At 44.8% G+C, this 26,988-nt stretch overlaps 1 protein-coding gene across 1 annotated transcript in view; it reads left to right on the top strand.

The window, feature by feature from the left end:
- Positions 1-26,988, top strand: part of CNTNAP2 (contactin associated protein 2) — a 2,034,882-nt gene that overhangs the window by 1,981,208 nt on the left and 26,686 nt on the right. Inside the window, exon 22 of the mRNA XM_038559273.1 lies at positions 19,050-19,289. Coding sequence (XP_038415201.1) covers positions 19,050-19,289 — 240 coding nt within the window. The remainder of the gene's footprint in view (positions 1-19,049; positions 19,290-26,988) is intronic.

The following is a 26,988-nucleotide window of genomic DNA, read 5'->3' as shown; positions in this document are numbered from 1 at the left end:
CACGTGAGCCGTGAGCCCGGCGGTTCCCTAGTTGTGCACATGCTCCCCTCGCTCTCCATCCTCCTCCTTCCCTCTTCAAATTGCACCTGGCTCAGGGATCATTTCTGTCATCCCTCCTGCCAGCTGCCCGTGGTCCTATCTGCCCCGGTCTCCATCCATAGCTCTCTATTCTTGAACGTGTATCATGGCCTTTCTCTCATCTTGCCGTGACTATTTGCTCTTTTTTTTTTTTTCTAAAGATTTTATTATTTGGTATTTGACAGAGCACAAGCAGGGGGAGCAGCAGAGGGAGAGGGAGAAGGAAACTCCCCGCTGAGCAGGGAGCCCAATGCGAGGCCTGATCTCAGGACCCCAGGATCATGACCTGAGCCAAAGGCAGACGCCTAACCAACTGAGCCATTCAGGTGCCCCTAATGTTTACCCTTGACAGTGAAAGCCCTGCAGGGGACTGTGGTTTACCTGATTCTCTCTCCTCACAGTGCCCAGCATGGGCCCTTTTATCTAGAAAGGATTGGTCGATATTCCTGATTTCAGCTGCACAGTTTGTAGGCCTATGTAGGAATTAGGATTAAATGTATGCAAGTGGATCAAAATAAGAGTCAGCATCCAGATGTTTGCAGAAAATTCCAAACAAGTATGGGACAAACAGGAGGAGCACACCTCATTCACTCATGATCTGTGGAGCCCAGGTTCTAGGCAGTCAACCACGTGAAGAAAACACAAGACAAGAAGACGTGCGCCTTCCTTGAGGAAGCTTCCAGTCTAGTCGGGGCAAAAAACCTGTCATCATGTGTAGTAAGAACCCTGTTCCTCCTGACTCCTCTGAGGGTGCGCAGGACTCAGCCTGGAAGGTAGTTCATGGTGGTCGGCCCCTGGGCCAGTGGAGGGGTGTGTGGATGTGGAGTTGGGGTCAGAGCGTGGACAGGCTTGCTGTTCATTTTGAGGAGCATGATCTTTCCATTAGAGGCAGCCACTGAAGGGGAAGGAGAGGCTCCCATCTGAGTTTTGGAAGTGTTCCTCCAAGAGCAAAGATGAGGATGAGCCAGGGGGAGGAAACCAAACTGGCAGGCAGCCAGGCTGCCACTGGAACTCAGACAGGAAGTGAGGGAGGCTTACAGGGAAATGGGAGAGAAGGGGGCATGTGAGAGTTTGGAGCTTGAATGCATGAGAAGGGATGGCTCCTGAGTGAGGGAGGATGGCCCACCTGCCCCGTCGCCCCCCCAGGAGCCCGAGGAGTCTCATCCCCTTACTGGAGTGTCCTGGGGGAGAGGCAGCACCTGTAGAAAGCACAGTGAGGGGCTCTGTCCTTCTGTGAGCTTTCCAGAAATAGAGCTGGCCTCCTTTGTAAGTGTCTTTGTCAGCTCTGGGATGTTCCACTTTCAAGCACGCCATCAGGAATACATGAGAGACCAGTTGCTAAGATCAGAGTAACAGAAAGGTTAAGAGTTTTCACTGCTCCAGGCCTGTTCCCTCTGCAAAACGAGAAGCAAGATAATCGCCTATTTTACAGAGGAGCTACAGGAATTAAAGAAGTTAACACAAGCAAATTGCTGTTGTGTCAGCACAGGACAGGGCCCTGCATAAAATAAGAGCTCAAGATATCAGCTATGACGGTTACTGTTGGCCATTGATGACCAAGGAGGAGAAAAATAGGAATTCTTCTAGAATACTTAACCACAGTTGCAACAGGAGCAAAGCCTCCGTTTTTAAATATAAATATAAATAAGAACACTTTTCAATTCAGATGCACATCCTACAGTAAATTTGGAGGAAGTGTCTTGTCTTTGCATGGAAAGATCTGGAAACTCTGCCCCCATATCAAGAGTGACTCGCACGTGACATCCCTTCTTTGCATGTGTGTCATTCACCCATGGGTCTTTGGCTCGATCCAGAAATTAAAGGTGCTGGCAGCTAAACTGCTAGAGAGGTGGAATAGTTAAGTAACCTGCTGAAAGTTTCCTTTGAGGGAAGTTTGTCCTTTCTTCTGGAAGGTTCTTCAGTAAACTCATTCACTAAGGTTCAACGTGTTCAACTTTCAGGGATATTTCTTGTATCACATTGTCTTTTTTGCTGTGCGAAGTCACTGGCAGTGAGCAAGGTAAAGAGAGGAGAGTTCTTGAATCCCACTCTAAATTGCAGACAAAATATGTCTTGCTGCCCAGGATATATAGGAAATCTTCGCAATTATTGGTTTTAAATGTTTAGGATACTCAGGTGCAGATGTACTATCTTTAGACTCATTACTTGAAATGATTTGTTTTTTTTTTAAGGTTTATTTATTTATTTATTCATTTATTTATTTATTCATGATAGACAGAGAGAGAGAGAGAGAGGCAGAGACACAGGAGGAGGGAGAAGCAGGCTCCATGCACCAGGAGCCCGATTTGGGACTTGATCCCGAGACTCCAGGATCGCGCCCTGGGCCAAAGGCAGACACTAAACCGCTGAGACACCCAGGGATCCCCAAATGATTTGTATTTGATCCTTAATTAAGGGCTTATCTCTAGATGTGAAAAATAAAATAAAATTTCTTAGCAAAGGGACCCTTTAGAAATGGTAATACATGTTTTGGTAGTTTCTAGAAGAACCCTTCGAACTTTTTTTTTTTTTTTTTTAAACCATTCGGACTCTTAAGGTGCCCGGGTGGCTCAGTCTGTTGAGCATCTTTCTTAATCCCAGCTCAGGTCATGATCTCAGAGTCACTGGGATCTGCACTCAGTATGGAATCTGAGGTTCTCTGCCTCTCTCTCCTCCTCTGTCCTGCTCCCACTCACACACTCTCTGTCTCTCAAATAAATAAATCTTTTTTAAAAAATTGGGGTGGGGGGATCCCTGGGTGGCTCAGTGGTTTAGCACCTGACTTTGGCCCAGGGCGCGATCCTGGAGTTCCAGGATCGAGTCCTGCGTCGGGCTCCTGGCATGGAGCCTGCTTCTCCCTCTGCCTATGTCTTTGCCTCTGTCTCTATCAGAAATAAATAAATAAATAAATAAATAAATAAATAAATAAATAAATAAGTAAGTAAGTAAGTAAGTAAGTAAGTAAGTAAATAATCTGTCTTAAAAAAAATTGGGGTTGGGGGAGAAATCCTTCAGACTCCTTGAAAGCAGGGCCAAGTACTGCGGTTTCGCACCCACGAGCTGGCAGGGACAGGAGGGAAGGAGACCCCCGCTGACTCTGAAACACAGGTTTGAAGTGAACTCTGTGGTGAGAACAGTACACGTAAGGACTCCTGGCTTGCTGCTCAGAAGTAAACACGTGGGTGCCAGTCCTCCCCTGCACCAAGGTCATTGTCTCTGACTCGCATTCACCACTTTGGGCCTGCCAACTCTTTATAAGGTATAGAGAGAAGTTGGGAGCAGGGACAGGAGGGAAAAGGAGGAAACAAGGGGCTCAGAGGCCACCAAGTCTTGGGGCTCAGAGAGCAGCCCGGAAGCCACGAGACAGAGAGGGTGGGTGCACCTGCACACCAGCAGTGGAGAGGCACAGCCCCATCGGCGGTAGAGAGGCCTGGAGAGGCCGCCGAGCCTGAAGTAGGGATCTGTCCCCCCCAGAGATGCCACCAGAACAGGAGTAGCAACGTCCAGTTATTGGATCAGCTTCTCTGTAAGATTTCTCAGCCCCCTGGAAACAAATGCTTCGAAGATCCTGAGCCAAAGCATTTCAGCGCCACACATGGACGTGGCAGGGGGTGGGAGCCCCCAACTTACAGAAGTGACCCTAGAAAAAACCAGAATGATCCCTTTTTCTATCACCAATTTCATGGAAAAAAGCATTATTTATTATTAGGTTGTAAAGGACTTAAAAGTGATGAACTAAGTTCGATGAGCAAAAAGCTGACCCCATCCAGCTCTGAGGTGCCCCTTCCTGTGTTCTTGGTGTGGGCCCAGCAGAGATGGAAGCTGGGTGGAAAGTTAACTAAGTATCTCACATTAAAAGTGTTCCTTCTAGGCTAACTCTGCTCTCAGGGGTGGAGGCTCACTCTGTGCCCCCCAGACTCACTTCCAGGACTTGCGAGGGGCCTGGGGCGACACGCGCCAGTCTCTGGTCCTACGGCTGCCATCACAAAACGCCACAGACTGTGAGGCCTAAAAAAAACAAAAAAAAACAAAAAAAACCCAGAAATGTGTTGTCTCATGATTCTGGAAGGCCAGACGTCTGAAATCAAGGGGTCAGTGCGGTTGGTTCTTTCCTGGGAACTCAGAGGGGGCATCTGTTCTGTCCTAGCTTCTGCGGGACAGTCCTTGGTGGACCTTGGTCTTCACGTGGCCTTCTCCCTGCATGTGTCTCTGTCTCTCCTCTTCTTGTAAGGACACCAGTCATTGGACGAGGGCCACCCTAATCACCCTAATGAAATGTGACCTCATCTGAACTTCAGGACATCTGCAAAGACCCTGTTTCCAAATAAGGTCCCCTTCACACCACATCTTCCATTTTGGGTGGGGGGCACACCTCAGCCCACAACAGGGTCCTTACAGGTCTTTGCTCTGGGGGCTAGCGTCGTCTGATCACTCACATCTGCTGCGGGGTTGAGGTCTGGGGGATGTTCATGGTCTGCCATTTTCTTCCAGCACCCAGGATGTGTGCAGGCTGTGGGGCCAGAGCTGCCTCAGCCTCATCCAGCAGACAAAGAGTGGCTTTCCCACCCCAAGGATGCCTTAGTGCTCACATGCCAAATCGAATACAAACAAAGGCTGCTTGCAGGAAGCTTGAAAGTCACCCACCCTGTCTATACCTGGGCACGCAGGATCCACCCCACTCCAGCCCCAAGTTTCAACCTTTAAGGGGAAGCCAAGGACACACATACATGTGTTTCCTCAGGGCCTTTGTAGTTACTGTTCTTTCTGCCTGGAATTATTTTCTCTTGATAAGTGCAAGACTTCCTTAAATTCATTCAGAGCCCGAATGTCACCTCAGCAGTGGCCTTCCAGGGCTGTCTTACTCAAAATAATATCTCCCCCCTCACACGCTTTATGCCTTTTGCAGCTTTAATTTTCTTAGTGAAATTGCATTTCAGAGCACTAGCTTTTCCCTGAGGAATGGAATGATGTTTTTTTTTTCTTATTGCTAAACTCGATTTTGAGCTCACCCTATAGAAGTAGCTCTTTCATCTTTCTCTTATTCACGCATTAAGTCATGCATCAATTAATATTACGTTCCATCATATTGTCAGAAAATACAATATTATAGGAGATTAAATTACAGTCCCTGAAGGTAGAAACCGTTTCTTTTTTGGTGCTGAATTCCTACCACCTAGCTTATGGTAGCTATTCAATAAATCCTGCATGAATGAATGAATGAATGAATGAACGAACAAATGAGTCCATGGGAAAGTTGATCTCTATAAGATTTTCATCTCAACCTTGAAGATGAAGAGCACACTTTTTCCGTGGACTCTTGCTCAAGACCAAACATTGAGAAGTAGTTGTACAGATGGTAGATAGCATCGTAGCCAAAGCAATGTCGTCTTTTGACGAAGAGGACTTTGATTTTTAGAATGGTTCACAAATATTAAAATACCAGAGAAGATAAAGATGATTTCCAGGTGGGAATGAACATCAGATGGCTTGTGACTTGTCGTTGCCCCTGCAGAAAGGCAGCCATGCTACGAGGTAGCATAGTTCTCACTCCACCTTTATAAACAGGCAAATGACCAAAAAGGAAGGTGGTCGCAGACCCTTATTCAAAAATGAAAAATCCAGGGTGCTCTCCATAGCATGATAAAACTGTTCCCCACCAAGCCCCAAGCCATCAAGAAAAGTCACCAGATATGTTCTTTAGGGACCCAGACATCCATGAGGCTCAGTAGCCACACTTCCCAGGGCTCACAGTATTTTTGGAGACACCTGAAAATGTTTTGGTTTCTTTTAAAATCAGAAAAAAAAAATTAACTTAGAGGTAGAACAAAATGTCTTAATATACTCATAAATTCATCTTAAACCAACAAAGTCCCCAAATACCTCAATTGGCTTTGTTTTAATAGAGGAAGGGACCCTTGGAGGCAAAAATGCTGAGGCCTCAGGAGAAGCGTAAAGTGACCCTGCTGTTGGGTCCCCCGTATGTCAGAAAGCACTCAGACACCCTGAAATGTGTTCATGACAAAAGAATTAAGGCCTCAGTTTAAAAAAAGAAAAAAAAAATCTTCTCCATGCAGATTCATTCTCCAGGACGCCTCGATTCACAATCACTTATCTGAGAAGAGAGATTAACGCAATTGCCCCATAAAATATTTTAAGCCCTCACCTTCTCTGAAACAAAGCACACAGAGAGACAGCAAGAGGACCCGAGGAGCAGTACTGAGAAGATGCATTTTCTTAAAGGTGCTGCAGCCGCTATAATTTGCACCTTCAGAAGTGGAGACAGGAGTGGTTGACACATACCAGCAGCTAGGAGAGTAGAGATAATAATAGGACTAGCAAGCGTGCCCAGCTGCGAAAATAAGCATTCAGCTAACACAGAGCTGAAAATGAAGCCCCCCGCCCAAGCTAACATTGTGGAAAAAGCGTCCTCTGTCCTTTGTTAAAAGGAAAACGAAAATCAACAGGCCCCCCTGAGCCCCACCTAAGCCATAGAGGTCGCTTGATTTAGGTGAATTAGAGACGGACTCATTTTACTCTTTTATCTTCTGTATTTTGAACAGTTGAGAGCAGAGCCATGGGGAGTAACAGGCCTTCGTGAGAGAAGAGATCTTGGGTGACAGTGGCCTGTGTGATATTAGGGTAGGAAGCATAGTTTCAAGAGTGGTTGGCTGCTGTGCACGCCCTTGTTTATCACTGCCTTGTCCAGAATGCTCTGTCCCAAACTGAGCACCTCTCTGGGCTTCTTCTGACCACAAGAGGCGACGGTCTCAGAAACCACCTTCTGCATCTTCGCATCTAGATTCCATCCTTTCCTCCACTCAACTGCCTGTCCCTGTTAACTCCTAAGTTATTTGTAACTAAAATACCTTAGTCCTGGTTGGGTGGGGATGGAACCAGGGAGGAAGGAGGTGTGTGCTGCCCTTGAGCGTACCCCATACAACTTGATAGTGAAGGTGATGGGCGGGGGGAGTAGGTGTTGATTCTAACTCTAGTAATGGGGTATTTGTCTTTGCTGTACTTTTCTTGTTAGATCCAGGCTATCATTTCATCCTCTCAAGCCCCTTCGGCTCATGACCCTGTGATCTCATGGAGGACCACCCTTTCCACTAAATGTCCCATGAAGTCCGTATCTAAATTAATAAAATGTCAGCCCCATGAAATCATACCAATCAAACTATGAAAATTCACCTCTGAAGCCAATTTCTACCCATTGATCAAATTCCACCCACTGTTCATCTTGTTATAAATCTACCTTTAAAATACTCTTACTTTCATGAGCCTACACATACCTGTCTTGACCCTGGAAATATCATGAGAGACTATAAAATGCTTGGCTGAAAGGTAGGTAGTCTTGTCAGTGTTCCCCAACCTGGTAGGCCATTACTCCAATCTGGAAATAAAGGCATTGCTTTCAGGGGTAAAACAGACAAGAAGGTATTGGGGGAGAAGCACACCTCTGTGTCCACGGGCCTCCCAATCCACACCTGACCTCCACTCCCAGGGCCGATCCTGTTCTAACATTCAGACTCCTGTGATGACCCACCCCATCATCTGGTTCAGCCTCCACGCATCCATTAGGCTTTGTCATCATCGTCATTGTCGTCGTCGTCGTCTTTTAAGATTTTATTTATTTATTTGATTGAGATAGAAAACGAGCAGAGGGAGGGGCAGAGGGAGGAAGGAGAAAGAGAGAATCTCCCAAACAGACTCCCTGCTGAGCGCCAAGCTCCATACAGGGCTCTATCCCAGGACCCCACCCCCCACCCCCCTACTCACCCCCAAGATCATGACCTGAGCTGAAACCAAGAGTCAGATGCTCAATGGACTGAGCCAGCCAGGCGCCCCAGGCTTTGTCTTCTGAACGTCATCTCCTATGTCAGGGTCCCAAGATTTGAATTAATTCTTTCTTTCTTTCTTCCTTTTTTTCTTTCTTAATTTTAGAGATTTTATTTATTTATTCATGAGACACACAGAGAGAGAGGCAGAGACACAGGCAGAGGGAGAAGCAGGCTCCCTGCAGGGAGCCCAATACAGGACTGGATCCCAGGCCCCTGGATCATGACCTGAGCCAAATGCAGATGCTCAACCACTGAGCCACCCAGGCGTCCCTTTGAATTCTTTCTTATGCTAATTATGCAACCTGGAGAGCCAGTGGAGGGAACCCCACCCCCACCAGTACACTTTCTGGCAGCAGCTCTCTCTTTCTATGTGTGCATGACAGGTCTAATTGCCCTGGGAAAACCATTGCCTTCCACCCCTACCTTGGTGTCCATTTTCTAATGCTCTAATGGTCAGGCTTTCATGCAATCTTAGCCCTCAAAGGATTTTTTTTCCTCTAGGGTAAAACAGCTTTAGATGCCCCCTGGGGTAGGAATTACCATACAAGCAAGAACAAAGGAATATTTTACTGAACCCTTCTATTTGACATAGTCGGAAAAGACAAAAACTTGTTAACACACTTTCCTAGCCTGCACTTCTGCTGTTTGTGACATAGGTTAAGTCAGCACCCTTCCCTCCTCCTTTCCCATTGCCCCAAATTCCCCCACTCCCCCGGGAGTTAGCTTCACATGACCCTGGGCTAGTCTTGGCTGGAATGCTCTTCAATAGTCTAGAGAAGCGTTAAGGAAAATTTAAAAGCTAAAACTTATTCTCCTTATGGTGTTGGCTACAGTGTAATAGGGCTTTCCAAAACCTTAAGAAAAAAAAAAAGTTTTATCAGAAGTAGAGCACACACAGAAGAAATTATTTTTCAGTTTGGTAATTTTGTATGTAGGATTCTATTTCTGCTGCTAGCGAGTTAAAATGCAAAAGCCAAAGTGGAATAAAACCCAATAAGAGGCAGGCCTGTTCATCTCCAACTTGTGGGAAAGCACATTAGTGTTCTGTCCTTCAGTAGCAAATAGCTAGGACGTGTAGCTTATATTTACTAAGATTTTGAGAGGTAAAAATCAGACCTGCATTTCTAGGGAAGTAAACCCAACTCTGTGGTTTGACTGACAGATACGTCTCGTTTTCTGAAAGGTCTTGTTACTTTTCAGCAAAGCCTCTTATGCTTAGCCTGAAAAATCATGCTGTACAGCAGGGCACAGGCTCCAGGAAAGGGGCACCAGGCTTTCCATCTCCTATCTGACAACTTGAAATATTCAGGAGAAAATGGAAAATGTATCTTTCAGATGTGCGTGTTCTGGGTGATGCCAAATGTCTGGTGTCTTGGAAACAGCTCAGAGATTGGCTCTTCCCTTTGTATTATTGTAATCACGACTGAGTTCTACTACCCAGCAAGTTTGTAGTTCCCAGTCTGGATTTTTAAGATAGGGAATAACAATTTCAACCTATCTATATCTATCTATTCCCCAAAAGTTCAGGGACTGTATTAAGTTTATACAAATAAAAAATGTGATATTTTGCAAAATAGTGTAGGCTAGCATCTTCACATGGAGACATTTCTTTTTATTATTCTTTCGGGCGGGGGGGGATCCCATCTTGTTTTATTAATCCTTAGAAAAAGATTTGCAGTGTAGGAGGAGAAGACCCTGCTTTCCCAGCGGATCGCCTCTTTGTAACCGAGTTAGCATTTGTCACAGGTCAAGAGCTGTTTAAATTACACCTGCGCAGTTTAGTCCCGCCTTCCTCCGTAGGAGAGAAAAGCATATCATAAATACAATGAGATTTCATTAGTGTCTTTCTCCCAGGGATTAATAAAGTGTCATAGCACATAATTCTATACATCAGTTATGTATATGGATTTCATTCTAGTGGAGCATCCTTCAAAAGGCAGCTGGTCAGGAAGACATTCCTTTTTTTTTTTTTTTTTTTTTTTTTAGACATTCCTGATCAAAGAATTTAGCCTGTGAGAGCAGAGAGCTGACACTGACCCTGGATGCGTGCATGTCAGGGCCCTGCCTAATGTTTATCATGGATCGTGTTAGAATGGAAGAATGAGGTTTATGTGGTTTTATGTGGCTTTTTGAGATGAATGCTCTTGGCTCTTTTGTTGCCTTTTTCTCCCCCTTTTTCGACTTTCTTTTGGTTATGGTTATTTCCTGCTTATTTATTCCACTGGCCCACTCAGGCTGCCATCCAGACAACTAGAGCCAAATGGGAAGATCGTACCCGACGTAATTAACCTATGTCAAGCTGTCCTGTCAGGTGAGAACCCCATGCTCAGCCCCAACCCTGAGAGTCGCAGTTTAGGGCAGCTGCCAGCCCCAGGGGAGCCCGGGGTGTGTCGTTTGGACTCCTAACCAATTGCATTTCAGTCTGATAGTCTCAGAATTATTTAAAACCTCACGCAGGCAGTGATTTCAAACCCACTTCCTATTTATTCCGTTTGGTCCCATATAACCACTGCTTCAATCTTGAGGCTGGTGAGGGTTTATATAGTACCAGATACTAAACATTAATAGATGACTGTTGAGGTAAGAACAAAACAACTGTATTTTCAGTGAGATAGATTTCCAGGTAATAGTACTTCCAGAAATACATACATATATAAATGTAAAGTCTATTCATATATAAAGACATATATATACATAAATAATAATATATTGTTAATAAGATATAAATATAAAATGTATATAAAAATATAAAGCTGGGGGCACCAAGGGGCCCCGTCCATTGAGCATCTGCCTTCAGCTCAGGTCACAATCCCAGGATCCTGGGATCCAGCCTGCATCTTGTTCCTTACTCAGCCCAGACTCTGCTTCTCCTTCTCCCTCTGCCCCCCTCCCTGCCTTGTGTTCTCTCTCTCTTGCTCTCTCTCCCTCTTTCAAGTTAACAAATAAAATCTTAATAAATAAGTAAATGGATTGATTAATTTAATAATTAAATAATAAATTAATAAATTGAATAATAAAATCATGTACAAATAAAATCTGTATATATATATACAGATATATATATATATGTATTGCATTTAAATATGCTACTTTCCCTTCCTCTCTGAAAGCCACATTCCACACCTATTGAAGCTGATAAACTCTGGCCCACAGTGAACTCTGCTGTACCTGAATCTCTACAGTGTTCATTCTCCTCCCACACAACCAAAGTGTGGATGACAGACTGTCTCACATGCAGCACAGTTGTGGTCGTGCATGCAGCCCCCAGCTGATCACTTCGGGCAAGAGGCTATTTTAGACATTTGGAGGAACACAAAGATAAGTGACATGGAGTCTCTTCTCTCAAGGAAACTGTAAATCTAACAGAGGCACAAATTCAGGTTTCGGGTCCATCCAGGCAGGGAGAGAGCACACCTGAGCCAGGGAGTTAGAGCAGGGAGCAGAATCTGGGAGGAAGGCCTCTGAAGCCCTCTTTTTGAAGGACTGGGGACCTCTGATGTTCTAAGGTGGTGGATAATTGTAGGAACTAAGCGTGAACAGAGAAAGACAATGGGATTCCATGTGAGTGGAACAGAGGTGTCTCGGGCCGAAAATTAAGGGTTTTAGAGGAGCACCAAGCTTCTCCCCCACAATATTCCCCAAAGAACAGTAATTTGAGAGCCAACGGGGCATCGGGTCTTTGCCTTTTCTGTTTACATTTTTCCCATTTCTGGTTACCTCTTTTATGCTATTGAGTTAACATTGTTCTCGAAATAGACTCACCATTTTCACTTAAATGAATGTGTGTTCAAATGGGAGCACGTTATAAGGAAATCTTGAAATACCAGTAGCACTTGCTGGTGAAAAAAACGCGCCATGGAAATATTGGGAAATCCAGTGGTGACATCTGCTGGAGCAGGTCTGAGGGCGGTTATTAAAAAGCTAAACTGGCAAGTGTCAGAGTGGTAAAAAAGATGGTCCAGTCCCACACTGAGCCAACATTGACACCCTCTTTTTTTGAAGGATTAAATGAGAATGAGAAGAAAGGAACTTCCTCTCAACCTGTGATCACATGCTATTTAATGTCCAGCCCGAGAATGACCTAAGGCTACCCCCAGTGCCACCAGTGGGAATATTCCCTGGAAGCAGAGGGAGGGAATGGAGGGGACAGTGCCCTGGAGCCAGGTGCACCTGAGTCTCTGCAGAGCAAAGATGAGCTTGTGGGCTGGACCCCTGTCCTACCATCTCCATCCATCCTACAGATTCTTTTTTTTTTTTTTAATTGGAGTTCAATTTGCCTAATTCTACAGATTCTTAAAAGGTAACTCCCCAGCCCCTAACACAGTGACAGGCACACAGCGAGCCTTATCAAAAGTCTTAAATTGGGTCCCACTGACATTCTAAGATCTTTTGTCTCTTTCATAGAAAGTAAAGGATTGAGTTTACAGGGATATTTCAGAATATCCCATCCCCTGCCCTGCAAAGGAACAGTGATAGGAATTTCTAAAACGTATAAAATAAAACAAAAAAAATCAGCTGATGGCTAGATCCCATGGGATGCACAAGAAGAATATATGGATGAGTTTAAATAGTCTCTAAATGAGAAATCTCTGTGGGGGTGTCGGCATCTGGCTGTCCAGCCACTGAGGCAGTGCTCATGCAAGTGTACAGGGACCCGGCACGGATCCAAGGTTGGTGGGGCCGGGGGTTGCTTGTGTGGGGTACCCCCTCTCCTCTCAATTCTCACAGCACTCCTGCTGGGCACTTGGTATTCAGCAGCCCAAGAGCAAGAGCCAGAAAGCTCCCTAATGTATTGCAAATATAATTGCTGCCTCCTCCTTAAAAGAATCAGCAGTGTGCATTTCATTGCAAAGTGTCACCTGAAATCGTGTCATTTTAAGTGGGCTATTTGCTATAACCCACGGCATCATGAAGGTAAGACATTAAAGTGCTAATTACAGCTTGAGAATTTAATTTCAGAAGTGATTGTAACCGCCTTTCTAAAATTTGCATTCTTCAAGCAGGCCTCCCCAACACGACGCCTTGGCCAAGACGTCTCCGTGCAGAGAGCAGTTTCTTACAGTAAATTGTGCTGTGGTATTTGATTTCGGTGTGAGACCCGTTCAATCAATTTTACAGATTAACATAATTTACCTGTAATGAGCTCAAAACACTAAAGCGATAGCTTTACTATCATGTGTTAGATGTTCCTAAGAAGGACGGATTTATATTCCAGACAAGCCGTTGACAGGACTCGCTGGTGCTTTAACTGATGTTGACAAAGCTTTGACATCAGTGTGTGGCTTTTTTCTTTTTTTAACATTTTTTACTGGCCAAGTCACTAATGAAACCTGGTCTTAAAGCAGTCTCTGATAGCCACTGAAAGCTTTTTTTGACATTTTTAGAGCGCGTGACTAGAAATGCCAAAATCCAAGTGAATCTAAAAACAACATAATATAGTCTGTTTTTTCAGAGAAGAATTAAGAATAAAACATTTGGCTTCTCTGTTTTTTTACATGAAGGGTTCATTCATTAGCAAAGCCTTGACTTCTCTATGCCTCAGTTTTTTCATCTGTGAAGTGGGGATCTAACGTACCACATAACGAGTACTAAACACAGTACCTCGCCCATGTAGAAGCTTTTCATGCTATTATCCCATGGCCCAGAGTTGGAACCACCTGGACCTGAAGAATCGGGAGCATCTATTGCAATCTCCAGCCCCACCCCAGGGGAATGGGTCTCAGCTGACATCAAGTGGATTTGGAGCTCCATCTGGATATGGAAATGTTGGTTCTGCTCTCCTGGGCATCAGAACTCACTACTGTGACCCAGTCACCTTTCAAGAAAAGAACAAGAGTTGAAACACTAGGGATTTTCCCCCATGTAGAGAAAAAAAAGGTGGGGAGAAAGCTAAAGAAGAAAGTGAGCAGAGTGCAGGAGCCCCTAAGAGGCAAAAGCACCAGCAGTTCATCCGCAGGGCTGGTGCTTGCAGCCCAGCTCCCAGCCTCGCCCACCCAGCTGACATTTCTCTTTTTTTTTTTTTTAAGATTTTATTTATTTATTCATGAGAGACAAAAAGAGACAGACACAGGCAGAGGGAGAAGCAGGCTCACTATGGGGAGCCTGATGCAGAACTCGATCCCAGGACCCCGGGATCACGCCCTGAGCTGAAGGCAGATGCTCAACCTCTGAGCCACCTAGGCGTCCCCAGCTGACATTTCTACCAGTGCTCACAGCCCCTTCCAGCCGAGCCTGAGAGCCTCTGCTCCTTCCCCCCATCGGGGGGTCCCTGATCCGCATCTGAACCCCCTTCCTGGGGCCTGCCTCTATCCATCTGCCTTGTGTCTGTCATCTCAGAGGGAGATATTCAGAAGGGGACACTTCTTTAAGAAACGGGGACCCCACGTTAAACTGGAGCCCTCAGACAGATATGGCTTTGAATCTGTTCATTTTCTGCGTGTGATAGGGAAGCTTGCCTTATGGAAAGGTCGGAAAGCTATGTTAGGGACCCTGTGAAATGAGCTGGAGTCAGAAGTTCCCTACCCAAATCTCTAGCAGAGGCAACAAAACCAGAACTGACTCACTACAGATTGTATCACAGCTTCGCAAAGGGCAGGGGATGCTGGTGACAGACAAGGCACTTACCCCCATCCACGGCCTAACCCTGCCGCAGCCCTATGGCCACAAGGGTGCTTGTCTTAGCCCAGGGAGTCTGCAGGGGCCTGGGGGGGCTCATGGGACCACTTGCACAGAGCAGGTGCTGTGCCGTCACTAGAATTCTCTTTCTAACACAGTTTGCATCACAGTCTTCTGCAGCTTCAACATCTTTGAGCTTCCAACTTAACTACAAACATCATAAGGTGGCATTCAAGGCTCTTCCCAATCTGGCCCTGAGCTCTGACCCCATCAGACTCCCACCGGTCCCAGAACTGAACTCATAACAAACTCAACCTGGAGTTCTCTTTCTTTTTATTCTCAAAGCCTAGTTCTACAAGATAGAAGTGTTGGTGAAGATGGAGAGAAATTGCTGAGAGTGTAGAAGGGTGCAACCACTATAGAAAACAGTGTGGAAGTTCCCCCCCAAAAATTAAAATTAGAATCACCATGGACCCAACAGTCTTACTCCCGGGTGTGTATATACCCAAAAGAATTAAAATCAGGTTCTCGAAGAGACATCTGCGCTCCATGTTCCTTGCAGCATTATTCATCCATAGCAAAAATTTGAACACAAGCCTAAATGTTCATATACACAGCGGAGTATTATTCAGCCTTTAAAAGAAGGGAATCCAGGGGCATCTGGGTGGCTCAGCGGTTGAACGTCTGCCTTCGGCTCAGGGTGTGACCCCAGGGTCCTGGGATCGAGTCCCACATCAGGCTCCCCTCAGGGACCCTGCTTCTCCCTCTGCCCATGTCTCTGCCTCTCTCTCTGTGTCTCTCTTGAATAAATAAATAAAACCTTTAAGAAAAAAAAAAAAGAAAAGGGAATCCTGCCATTTGCTCCAACAGGGATGAACTTGGAGGACATTGTGCTAAGTGAAATAAGCCAGATGCAGAAGAACAAACTACATAGTCCCACTTATATCAGGAATCGAAACTAGTCAAACTCCCAGAAGCAGAGAGTAGAATGCTGGCTGCCAGGGGCTGCAGGGTATGGGGCAAAGGACACACTGTTTTCACTTTTCCAAGAGGAGTTAACAACATTATACGTCCTACTTAAAAATGCCTTAGGAGGATAGATTTTATGTTAAAAGTTCTTAACCACAAAACAAGACAAAACCCAAAACCACCCTCGTTCTAGCAATACTTCCCCTAAAGTGCTCTCCAGAACCCCAAGCAAACTTGCCTCCCGGATCTACCGTAGACTTTGATAATTTTGCCAAATACATGCTTTGTTTCTCAGCTCAGAAAATCACGGTGCCAGAGGCTCTGGCGTCAGCCTGGCCAGCCCCACCAGCCAAGGAGTCTAAAGCATAAGCCTCAGTTTTCCCGTACATTCCCTAGGGATGATGATGCTCCCTTTTCCATACGGTTGTTCTGGGTATGAAGTGTCTAATTTGTAGAAAACATCTAGCATTTGTTTAAAGCATCTAATTTTAAAGATTCAGTACCTGTTAACTCTTGGTCTCGTACAGCGTTTGTTCAGTTGGAGTACTTAGTTGTTTGGTTTTGTTGTTTTGGGTTTTTTTTACTTTTTTACTTTTTTTTTTTTTTTTTTTTACTTAGTTGTTTGCGTGCTTGTTTCCCCAGCTATGTTGTGAGCTACTCAGGGTAAAATTCTGTATTTATCTCTGTCTTCCTGCTACTGCTGCCAGGCACTGAATCCATGCAATGAATTGAATTGAATTGAATTGAATTGAATTGAATTGAATTGAATTGAACTGAAGTCCCACCAGATGGCAGTAGCTGCCAGCCCCGGAATTCTTCCTTCGTGAGCCCTACTCCAAGGCTGGGCTGGCTAAAAAGAACTCCCCATTTATGGATGAGAAGCAGCAGATTGAGCTGAAGAGGCTCCCAGTTTCCTACCACCAAACAGCCACTTGTTCTGGTGCCTTGACCACAGATGTTAGCCTGGTAGGAATTTGGGACAGCCAGGAGCCGAGGTCTCCCTTCCCAGCCTGGGAACAGAGTCAGCCTGAGTCTCCTTGGTCTGAAGATGTTTCAGAGGAAGGCAGATTGCTGGGAGGAGAGGAGAGAAACCAAGTATAGGAACTCTTTGCACGGAAGGCAAGTTGGTGAACCCAAAACAAGAAATTCTGATACTAGACCAGGAACGAAGAACAAATCATTGAATTCGTATTCATTCATTCCATCAATTAATGTGTTCATTCACTCAATAATCCTATAATCATTGAGGAGAAAACAGAGGAAGAAAAAGAGAACAGTCAGGGAGGTGTCAGTGGGACTAGAGCCTCTTCCCTGTCATCAAAGAGACATCCTGACTGTGGGATTTTTGTTCAGTCACAGGTACATTCTGCCTCCCCATCCTAACTGGAACATGCACTCGCTTAACGTCACAGACTGAAATGTACTGCAGGAGAAAACTATGGGGAATCATTAATTAAAATTTCTTTATGTACTTGTCTGAGTGAGCCCCTGTTAAAACCCCCAGCACTGGGGCATCTGGGTGGCTCAGTGGTTGAGCGTCTGCCTTCGGCCCAGGTTGTGATCCCGGGGTCCTGGGATCCAGTCCTGCGTCGGGCTCCCTGCAGGGAGCCTGCTTCTCCCTCTGCCTGTGTCTCTGCCTCTCTGTGTGAGTCTCATGAATAAATAAATGAAACCTTAAAAAAAAAAAAAAAAAAAGAATCCCCAGCATTACCATTCCCTGCTGCCCATCTCTCCTGTTCATCAAAATTCACATGAGATTACTACAGGTCGGTCACTGAACTCATTCTTCAATGTGACAAATAATCGATACATTCACTTGTGCCCCCAAGGCCTAAAAGCTCCCTTCTGTACTGGTTTATTCTTTCCTGAATGGGCAGTAAATTTTTATGACTACCTCACCCGAGTTCATTCCCCAGTAAGAAACATCACTTGCTCTGATTTCAACTTTTTAAAGAAGTAGGTACCCTTCTGTTGCCCAAAGTCTGTGTTTTTCATAGTCCAAGTGGAAGGGTAAATACCTCACATCCTTGTCCTTGGTTTTAAAAGAGTCATCATGCGATGACTGGGTGGCTTAGCAATAGAGCCTCTGCCTTTGGCTCAGGGTGTGATCCCGAGGTCCTGGGATCGAGTCCCGCATCGGGCTCCCTGCAAGGAGCCTGCTTCTCCTTCTGCCTATATCTCTGCCTTTCTCTGTTTCTCTCATGAATAAATAAATAAAATCTTTAAAAATAAAATAAAAGAGTCATCACGTTAGCATAATCTCCTGTCCCGAACACAAGTTGTCGTGCTCTTCTCTGAAGGGCCTTTGGCCCGCCACCTGGGTTGGACTGCACAGTCACAGCCTATGCCATGGTTTTCAAGCCTTAGCAGGCCACAGAGTCACCTGGAGAGCTTGGGGATGCAGACTGCCAGGCCCCACCCGCAGGACGCCTCACAAGTTCCCAGGTGATGCTCATTGCTAGTCCAGGAACCACATTTGTGAGAACCACCAATACGAAAGGTCTAGGGCTCCCTCAATGTTCATTTCTACCACGTAGATTATAAAACTCAAGATGAACAGTCAAAAAAGATGCTTGCTATTACTGATCCAACTGGTAAGACGACATAACTGGTTATATTAACTGGAACGGTAGCTCTCCTCAAATTCCCCTCTGATTTGACTGTGAGTTTTTAGGAAGATGTTAAACTCACAGACTGGGTAGGGATTCTGAGGTGTGTATGGATGTTTCTAGTTGAGTTGGGAAAGTTTCCTGACTGCCAAAACCTCCATCAGAAACTTGCTGGGAGGGGGGATCCCTGAGTGGCTCAGAGGTTTAGCGCCTGCCTTTGGCCCAGGGCGCGATCCTGGAGTCCCAGGATCGAATCCCATGTGGGGCTCCTGGTGCATGGAGCCTGCTTCTCCCTCCTCCTGTGTCTCTGCCTCTCTCTCTCTCTGTCTCTCTCATAAATAAATAAATCTTTAAAAAATTAAAAAAGAAAAAAAGAAACTTGCTGAGATTCTAAAAACCAGAATTCCACGGGCATTGGAGGCTAAAGAAAGAAGACGCTCTATTACAGGCTATGGGAACACTCTACTTCTTTTTTTTAAATAAAGAATTCCGAAGAAGAAAGTAGAAATGGGGTACAGAACGGAAGCATAATTCACCAGGAGGGGGCCTTGTTTGACATACGTAAGAGGGAAAGGAGGAGAAAGATCAATCCGAACCAAGTGAATGTGGTTGGTTTCAACAAAACCACAGGTATCGGGAAGGTCATTATGTGCGTATTTTAGCAAATAGAATCATATTCTCCTCACCCTACACGTTCTCTAGTAACACAGGAGTTTCTTTTCCCACGAAGTCTCCAGCCCTGAGCTTCATCGAGTCATTAATATTTCTTTTTTTTTTTTAATTTTTATTTTTTTTTTCATTAATATTTCATCTAAGAGAATATAACATCTTAAACTGAAACCCACAGTAAGATTTGGACACGGGCCTTCAAAGATGAGGATATCTTACAGCGGGAATACGGTGAGCGGGAGAAGATGTTTATTTTCTCTTTCTCTTTTAGAAACAGGGAAGATTGACCAAGAGATTCACAAATACAACACCCCGGGATTCACTGGGTGCCTCTCCAGAGTGCAGTTCAACCAGATTGCACCCCTCAAGGCGGCCTTGAGGCAGACAAACGCCTCAGCTCACGTTCACATCCAGGGCGAACTGGTGGAGTCCAACTGCGGAGCCTCCCCGCTGACCCTGTCACCCATGTCGTCCGCCACCGACCCCTGGCACTTAGATCACTTGGATTCAGGTAAGGCCGGCTTGTTTCGTTTCTTTAAACCTCAGTTTCTTCGTCCGTTAGTGGGGTTCGTAACAGAACTGGTAAGGCTATTGGAGGATCAAGGCAATGAGGGAACGTGTGAGCCCAGGAGTGCTTGGCACATACCAAGTGCTCAAAAGTTACGACCGTCAGCTGGCCTCAGAGCCAAGAACAATAAGGTGAAGGTAAGGAACATGGGAACTGTTGACTATTCCTCATTGACGCGAAATTGGGAGACACCAAAACTGATGTCTACAATGTGACTTTCGGATCACCTGGTCCTTGCCTTTATGACTCTCACTGCAGCCCCACAGTCAAGGTCTACTACCAGGGGAAAGATTTTTTTTTAATTAATTAATTTATTTGAGGGGATGAGGGGTAGAGGGAGAGGAAGAGAGGCTTAAGCCAACACTGTGCTGAGCACGGAGTCCTACTCGGGGCTCGATCTTATGACGCCAAAATCAGGGCCTGTGCTGAAACCAAGAGTCAGACACTTAACCCAATGCACCGTGCAGGCGCCCCGGAAAAGATTGGCCTAAAGCAACACAGAGATCCATCTCCTGACCCTATATTTATATGAATAATCCTGTAGCCCTCCAGATTTTAAGAGGTCCATTTAAGCTTATAGGACTCCGGGGATTTAGTCCCACTCCTGGTAGTGATAAGAGATGTAATTTGGAAGGACAGGCCCTACAGTAAGGCTACGGCTCTTGGCCGCAAAATTAATTGGGATCAAATTCAGCATGCCTGTGACACCAAGTGGCAGAGAGCCATAGGTCTTACTCTTTCCTCTACCCAGCCTGACCTTGGGCCACTTGGGTGACCTCCCCAAGCTTCTGCATTGTCACCCATAAAGTGAAGAGTGGGGGTGATCTCTCTGTGAGCTCCAAATCTAACAGTCCCCATGTCTCCATCACTGTCTCATTAGCAGGTCAAACATGGGCATGCTTCCTGAGCTCATTCCTCATCTCCTTGATGAGGAGGAACGATGAATAAAATGGAGATAAGAGGCCCAATATACAGAGTTCTTTCTGGGATGATGAACTAAAGCACTCAGCGTGGTTGTAGAGGTGCAGCAAGCTTTTGCGAAGCTTAACAGCAATCGTATTAACAATGTGGTTATTATTATATCAGACGCGATTTGCCATGAGGCTTGAACGTCCAGTTGAGGTTCCAAAGTCTCCCCCATCCTAACTTCTAACTCCTAACAGTTCATCACGTAAACGTCACCCATTTGATTGCTTTCCACACATTCCAGCCCATGCTCGGTGTTTATCGGCTGCGGCACAGCTCTTGTCACTGTGATTGCTTGCCAGGATTTGTGCGGCCAAGCTTTCCAAAGCTCCAGAGGAAGCCAGAATTGCCCCATTGTCACAATGGCCAATTTACAGACTAAACAGTCCTCTTTTTTCCCCACACATGGATTCCTAGAACACGATGAGGGGTGCTGTGTGCCAAGGGTACTTGGAAAGAATTCTCTTTCATGAATGTTGTTAGGATTACAGAACGGGCCAGGTTTTCCTCATGGGCTGCCTTGAACAAAGGAAAGCATTCCTCACCGGGAGAAGAAAAGTAGGAGTGAAAATATGAGCTGAGAAAAGACCTATGTTGGGGTGACCGAGGAATAGAGATTTCTCAGATCGGTTCCTCCAGATGCCAGAGCAAACGGAGACCATGCGTGATCTTTGAAATGCGCAGATTCCTATGTGGTTCCAGGTACTTCCTGCAAGAGGCCATGATCATGTGTGGTCCACAGCGGCTGCCAAGAAACCAGTTTCAAAAACCTCTAGATGCAAAAAAAAAAAAAAAAAAAAAAAAAAACAAAAACCTCTAGATGCTACTCTGGGCCAACATAAACTCACATTAATTAGCAAAGTATTTGCTTTATAGTCTGAGAGATAAAGTTGCAGGGGCCAGACAGTTTTGAGTTCATTTGTTTTTTTAAAAAAAAACATGCTTTACGTGTCACAGATTCATTCTTGTGATTGATGTAGTGAAAATGTATGTAGGGAACATTTGTGTGATTATTCAATGTTTATTTTTTTAAAAGATCTTATTTATTTGAGAGAAAGAGAGAGAGAGCAGGAGCAGGGGGAGGGGCAGAGAGAGGGACAAGCAGATTCCACGCTGAGCAGGGAGCCTGACTTAGGGTTTGATCCCAGGACCCTGGGATCATGACGTGAGCTGAAGGCAAGATGTTGAACTGACTGAGCCACCCAGGTGCCCCTCAATGTTTATTTTTTTTTCCCCTCAATGTTTAAATCAAATATCTGTAACCCCGATATTATGGTTGCACTGTCACATAAGTTCCATTTGCAGAGAATTGCCACTTGCATTGGGCAGAGTCCTCACCTGGTGTTGGCCAGCCGCTGCATCAACCTCTTTGCCAGCCATTTCCATATTTGGGGGATACTTCTAGAAGAATATGTATGTCTATCTCATGAACTTTATTAAAGGGATAGAAAGTAGCTTGTGAACTATGAAGCAGAAGGCTTATTTAGATAATGTAATTGGATTTTTTTTCTTTAAAGAAAATGAGAGAATGGGGGTGGACGGCTGCACAGGGAACAGAGAAAAATAAGGGAAGGATACTTACTAGTGTCAGAGAAGAAGAACTTTGCCTCTGTTGTCTCATGTTCTGTCTATGGGGGCCTGCAAATTAAACTGATAAAAGGCAGGGGTGCTTGGGTGGCTCAGTCGGTTAGGCATCTGAATCCAGTTTCGGCTCAGGTCATGATCTCAGGGTCATGAAATCGAGCTCACATTGGGTTCCATGCTGGGTGTAGAGCCTGCTTAGGGTTCTCTCTCCATCTTTGCCTTGTCTAAAAAAAAAAAAAAAACAAAAACAAAAAACAAAAAAACACCTGATAAAAGGCATATTAACAGGAGAAAAAAAATGTTCCTGTGCATACAGGAGCTCACAGAAGTAGCTCGATTAATGGTTAGTTGTTAAAATGCCTTACTAGTAGAGAAAAAGGAAGGAGGAGAAAAGGCCTCCATGGGAAAAACAAATGGATTTCTAAAAAAAAAAAAAAAAAAAAAAGGAGATAAGAAAGTGTGCAATAGTGCTGTTTGTGCAGCTCTGAATGGTCTTTCTGTGTTCTTCAAGGCCAAAGTCCCCTGGGAGAGCACGTTTAGTACACTTACTCTCCATCTCCTTCCTGGGAGTGACAGCTGCCCAGAGGAGAGAACGGCAATCTCATTTTCCAGAAGTTGCCACTTCCAAGCAGCTAAACGAAATTCCACAAAGATTTCTTTCTGCACCTGTTGAACCCAAATGTCCTCAACCTAAAATCATCTTCATCCCAACTCAGTTCTAGATGGACCTCCCCAGATCAGCAGTTGCTCCCTACTCTTTGGGAGCCTTTTGCTTTTTTCAGAGAATCTTTCACGTGGAAACAGAATCTTCACTATCACAACAAAACAGCAGCATATATGCAAAAATACCAGTGCGGCCTATTGAGTCATGTGTGAACAGGAAAAGACAGGAAAAGAATGAAGGCGAGCGCTAATGAGTCCTGGTTTGAAAAAAAAGGACAGTTGGAAGTGGATTGACTCCTCTGGTGCTGTAGGAAGGGTGGTCCTCGACCAGCAGCGTGTTCCCTGGAAGCTTGTTCAGAGCGCAGAATCTGAGGCCCGTACCTCAGGTGCACTGATTCAGCATCTACAGTTTAGCAAGATTCCCCAGGAGGCTTATATGCACAGTAGAGTTTGAACCACTAAATCCAGTGCCGTGGTTCTCAATCTCAGATGCACTTTTTTGTTTTGTTTTGTTTTTAAATTTTTTATTTAAATTCAATTTGCCAACATATAATACCCAGTTCAGACACACCTTTGAATTAACCTTATCGGCTTTTAAAAATCCTGATACCCAGGCTGCACCCCTGACCAATTAAGGCAGATATGCTGGAGGTGAAAAACAGGTGTTCTTAGATGCCTACCCATCCTTCCTCCCCACCCCCCCCACCAAGGATTCCAATGTGCAGTCAAGGTTGAGAATCCTATAAGAATCAAATAAGAGGGCAGCCCGGGTGGCTCAGCGGTTTAGAGCCACCTTCAGCCCAGGGCGTGATCCTGGAGACCCGGGATCAAGTCCCACGTCGGGCTCCCTGCATGGAGCCTGCTTCTCCTTAGGCCTGTGTCTCTGCCTCTCTCTTGCTCTGTGTCTCTCATGAATAAATAAATAAACTCTTTAAAAAAAAAAAAAAGAATCAAATAAGAGAGAAGCTTACCAACAGCCCCCTTGCTAGGCCCTTGGAAGTAGGGTTACCAAAAGACAAGAAAATTAAATACCCAAATAATGCTGAAAGAAAGAAAAAAGAAAATCCAGTTTATGAAAAACAATGAAGCCTTCATATATGGTAAAATCACAAGTTAAAAGGCCGAAGCAATAAGCTTACAAAAGGTTGGGCTGCTCTGACCATTTTTTTTGTTAGGAAGTTCACCAAGATAGAGAAGTTTTATCTGAACTTGCGGAGCACAGGTCTGCCTACTTACAACTGGGGAAAAAAAAGACGAAACAAAGAAACAAGAAACCCCCAGTGTGGGGCCGGACTCGGTGGCTCTCAGCAAAGCCCATCATTGTACAAGTGGCTGCACCTGGGGAGGAGCCTCAGTTTGAGAAAAATACCAGATTATTTCTCCATTTTTGGAATGAGCTGCAAACTGAATTTGAAAGGCTATGGGGTGGAGGGATGCACCTTTAAAATAAAGGAGGTGAATTTGTGAAGAATAGGGAGAGGGAGTCCTTGTGGCCTTAGTAGTCAAAGGATCTTGGTGATGAAGTAGGGCTACTCACTTCATACTCACACCAGACACTGGCTTCCCAGAGACCTGGAAATTAGAATTCAGGACATCCGCTCTTAGACCTTGTGTGCCTTCTGCTCTCTTACATTTCTTTCTTTTATCTGAGATGATACCAAAGGATAAAAACCAAAAAAAAAAAAAAAAAGGTATTTCAAGGTATGCTGGCTTTAAATGATAAGATCCTTTTTCTCTTCCATGATACTACTCACTAAGCTACTCTTTTTACCTCTGTAAAGCCTTTTGTTTTGCAAAGTGAGGGACATTTATGGTTGGTCAGGCTGTGCACTGCACGACTCTGAGGGATGCCATTCACATTGCAGTCTATCTCAAGCAGTGCAACATGGTGGCCTTGAGAGGGGGTTTCCAGGTCATTATAGGAAGAAAATAGACGTGACATCACATAATATAAAGTGATTTCCTGTTCTCTTCTCCTCCAGCCCTTATGTCGTCCAAGAGAAACTCCTTTTTGGTTCTGGCATGCCTTTAACACTTCTCCCACTCTTTAATTAAAAGAAAAAAAAAATAGGCTTGACAGGCAATGGAGTAACTCAGTAGAAATATAAAGTGTAATCAGTGCATTTATTTAAATAGAAACTGGGTTAATTTAGTGAAAATAAGTAAATAAATAGTAATTAGGTTTTACATGGATTTGGCCAAAAAAGTCAAGCTGGTTCCCACATGATCGGAGTTTGGAAAACACTGGGCAGTTATGACAGGAGCGTCACAAACACAAATGCCTAGCATGTGTCCTGTAGAGTGTGTTTTTTCACAGGGGAAAATGACAAAACTATGTTGCTTTGATTTAAACCAATTTTGCTGGGAATCCCTGGGTGGCTCAGCGGTTTAGTGCCGCCTTCAGCCCAGGGCGTGAGCCTGGAATCCCGGGATCCAGTCCCACGTCGGGCTCCCTGCATGGAGCCTGCCTGTGTCTCTGCCTCTCTCTCTCTCTCTGTGTGTGTCTTTCAGGAATAAATAAATAAAATCTTTAAAAAACAAAAAAACAGTTCTGCTGTATGAGAAACATCCAGCCAATATTTTTTTTCCTGCCTAGTTTTTCCTCCCCTTTGATAACAGGTACGGCCTGTTTATAAAGCACATCATGCTAGCCATTAGAATATTTTTAGTACAGTAGTTACAAGATAGAAAAAGCAAACCCCAGCCCTGAATTCTGGTTCATTTACAGGTCACAGAGCACGAGACAAATTGCTGTGATTCACCTCAGAATTATGAGCTCTGTTTTTCCTCTTTGTCAAATCCGGAGAATCTTATCTCCTTAAAATGGCATGGATTTGCCAGCAGAGAGCCAGCTGCAGATGGCAGTGTACATTCTGTAAAATACAAAGACAAAACAAACACCAGAGAAAATAAATCCAGGAGTCTGATGCCATAAATTTCTGCACCAAGTAACAACTCCAAACGGTACATCAAGCTGTTTCGGGAGACATGCGTATTAAGTGTTGGGCTGTTTTATCACATTCATGAGATTTGATACAAAATACATCAGACCAAAGGCCACATCCTAGGATTTAAAAAAAAAAAAAAAAAATTAACATAGAGGGACACCTGGATGCTTCAGTCGGTTAAGCATCCGGCTCTTGGTTTCAGCTCAGCTCACGATCTTGGGGTTGTTGGGCTCGGCACTCGGCGGGGAGGCTGCTTGGGACTCTCTCTCTCTCCCTCTGCCCCTCCCCTGCTGCTCACATACTCTCTCTCTCTCTCTCAAATAAATTTGTAAAATATATATTAACATAGACAAGGCACTCTACAGTGTAAGATTTCATTTCCTAAGAGATCCTCTAGTTAGAAAACTTATGACTGGTTACTGCCTTGCAGGACTCCTAGTACATGCAGGTTATAGTCTCAGCACAGGTGCACAGTATGTGACAGGTGCATCGCACCCCAGAGATGCCCTGGGGCATTGGCCTCTGGAAGGTGCTGGCAGCCAAACTCCTAGTACCCGCTCTACCCTAGAGCCACTGGGCTCCTCACAGCCCCCTGGAGGGAAGCAGGCAGGACGTGGAGAGCCCTAAAGCATTGAGCAGAGCAGAAAACAGTTGACACAGACTAGTTCTCCTCCCTCCCGTACCCAAGGTCACAGGTTGTCAGGAATCCAGAGGCTCCAGACCCCAACTTGTCCAGTGGATTCACTCAGGGTGGGAGAACAATTGAAAAACCAGCTCTCTTAGGAATGTAGTTCTTCAAAAAAAAATTGTTTTTAATTAAAAAAAAAAAAAGGAATGTGGTTCTTCTCCCAAATAAATTGGGAACTAGGTGGAATGTGGTCCCTGGGATGGCTCTGTGTAACTGCCCTGCACCTGTTAGACCCCAGAACACAGTACCCCCACCCCCACCCCCGCCCCCGGGCACTGGCCAGGAAGACTTGAAGCTGCCCCTCTCCAAGGTCCTTTACCACTGGAAACAGCAAGTTGATTTCTTTTTCTTTTTTTTTTTAGCAAGTTGATTTCTAAGGGCGCCCCTACCTCTATCGCCGTGATTTTCAACGACTTGATTTCTTGTCTATCTTCCAAATTTCCTTTCCACCATCTGAAGATAAAATATTTTTATGTCTTCATGGATATAATGAACATTTCAAAGCTGCATGTATCTATTCAGTTTCCGCCATAATTACAAGCTGGTAGTTGGTTTTCTTTACCACCTGCAAGCACTTAAAATAATCATTCCAGCTCTTATAATTACATCTTAATTATTTCTGAGCAGATCCCTGTTTTCATCCTTATGCAAAGATTGCATGATTAATGCATTCAATCTCTTATACCTAATCTTTTTATTATCTTTTGTGGTTTTTGTTCCCTTCCGTGACCGAAACAGCATTTGTTCAAGCGCAGGCAACAATTATCAGCCCCTTTTCTAATGTGCAGTTTTC

Source organism: Canis lupus, chromosome 16, assembly GCF_011100685.1.
Source record: "Canis lupus familiaris isolate Mischka breed German Shepherd chromosome 16, alternate assembly UU_Cfam_GSD_1.0, whole genome shotgun sequence".
Classification (NCBI taxonomy): Eukaryota; Metazoa; Chordata; class Mammalia; order Carnivora; family Canidae; genus Canis; species Canis lupus.
Note: the sequence above shows the minus strand (reverse complement) of the source record. Positions and strands in the feature narration are given on the sequence as shown.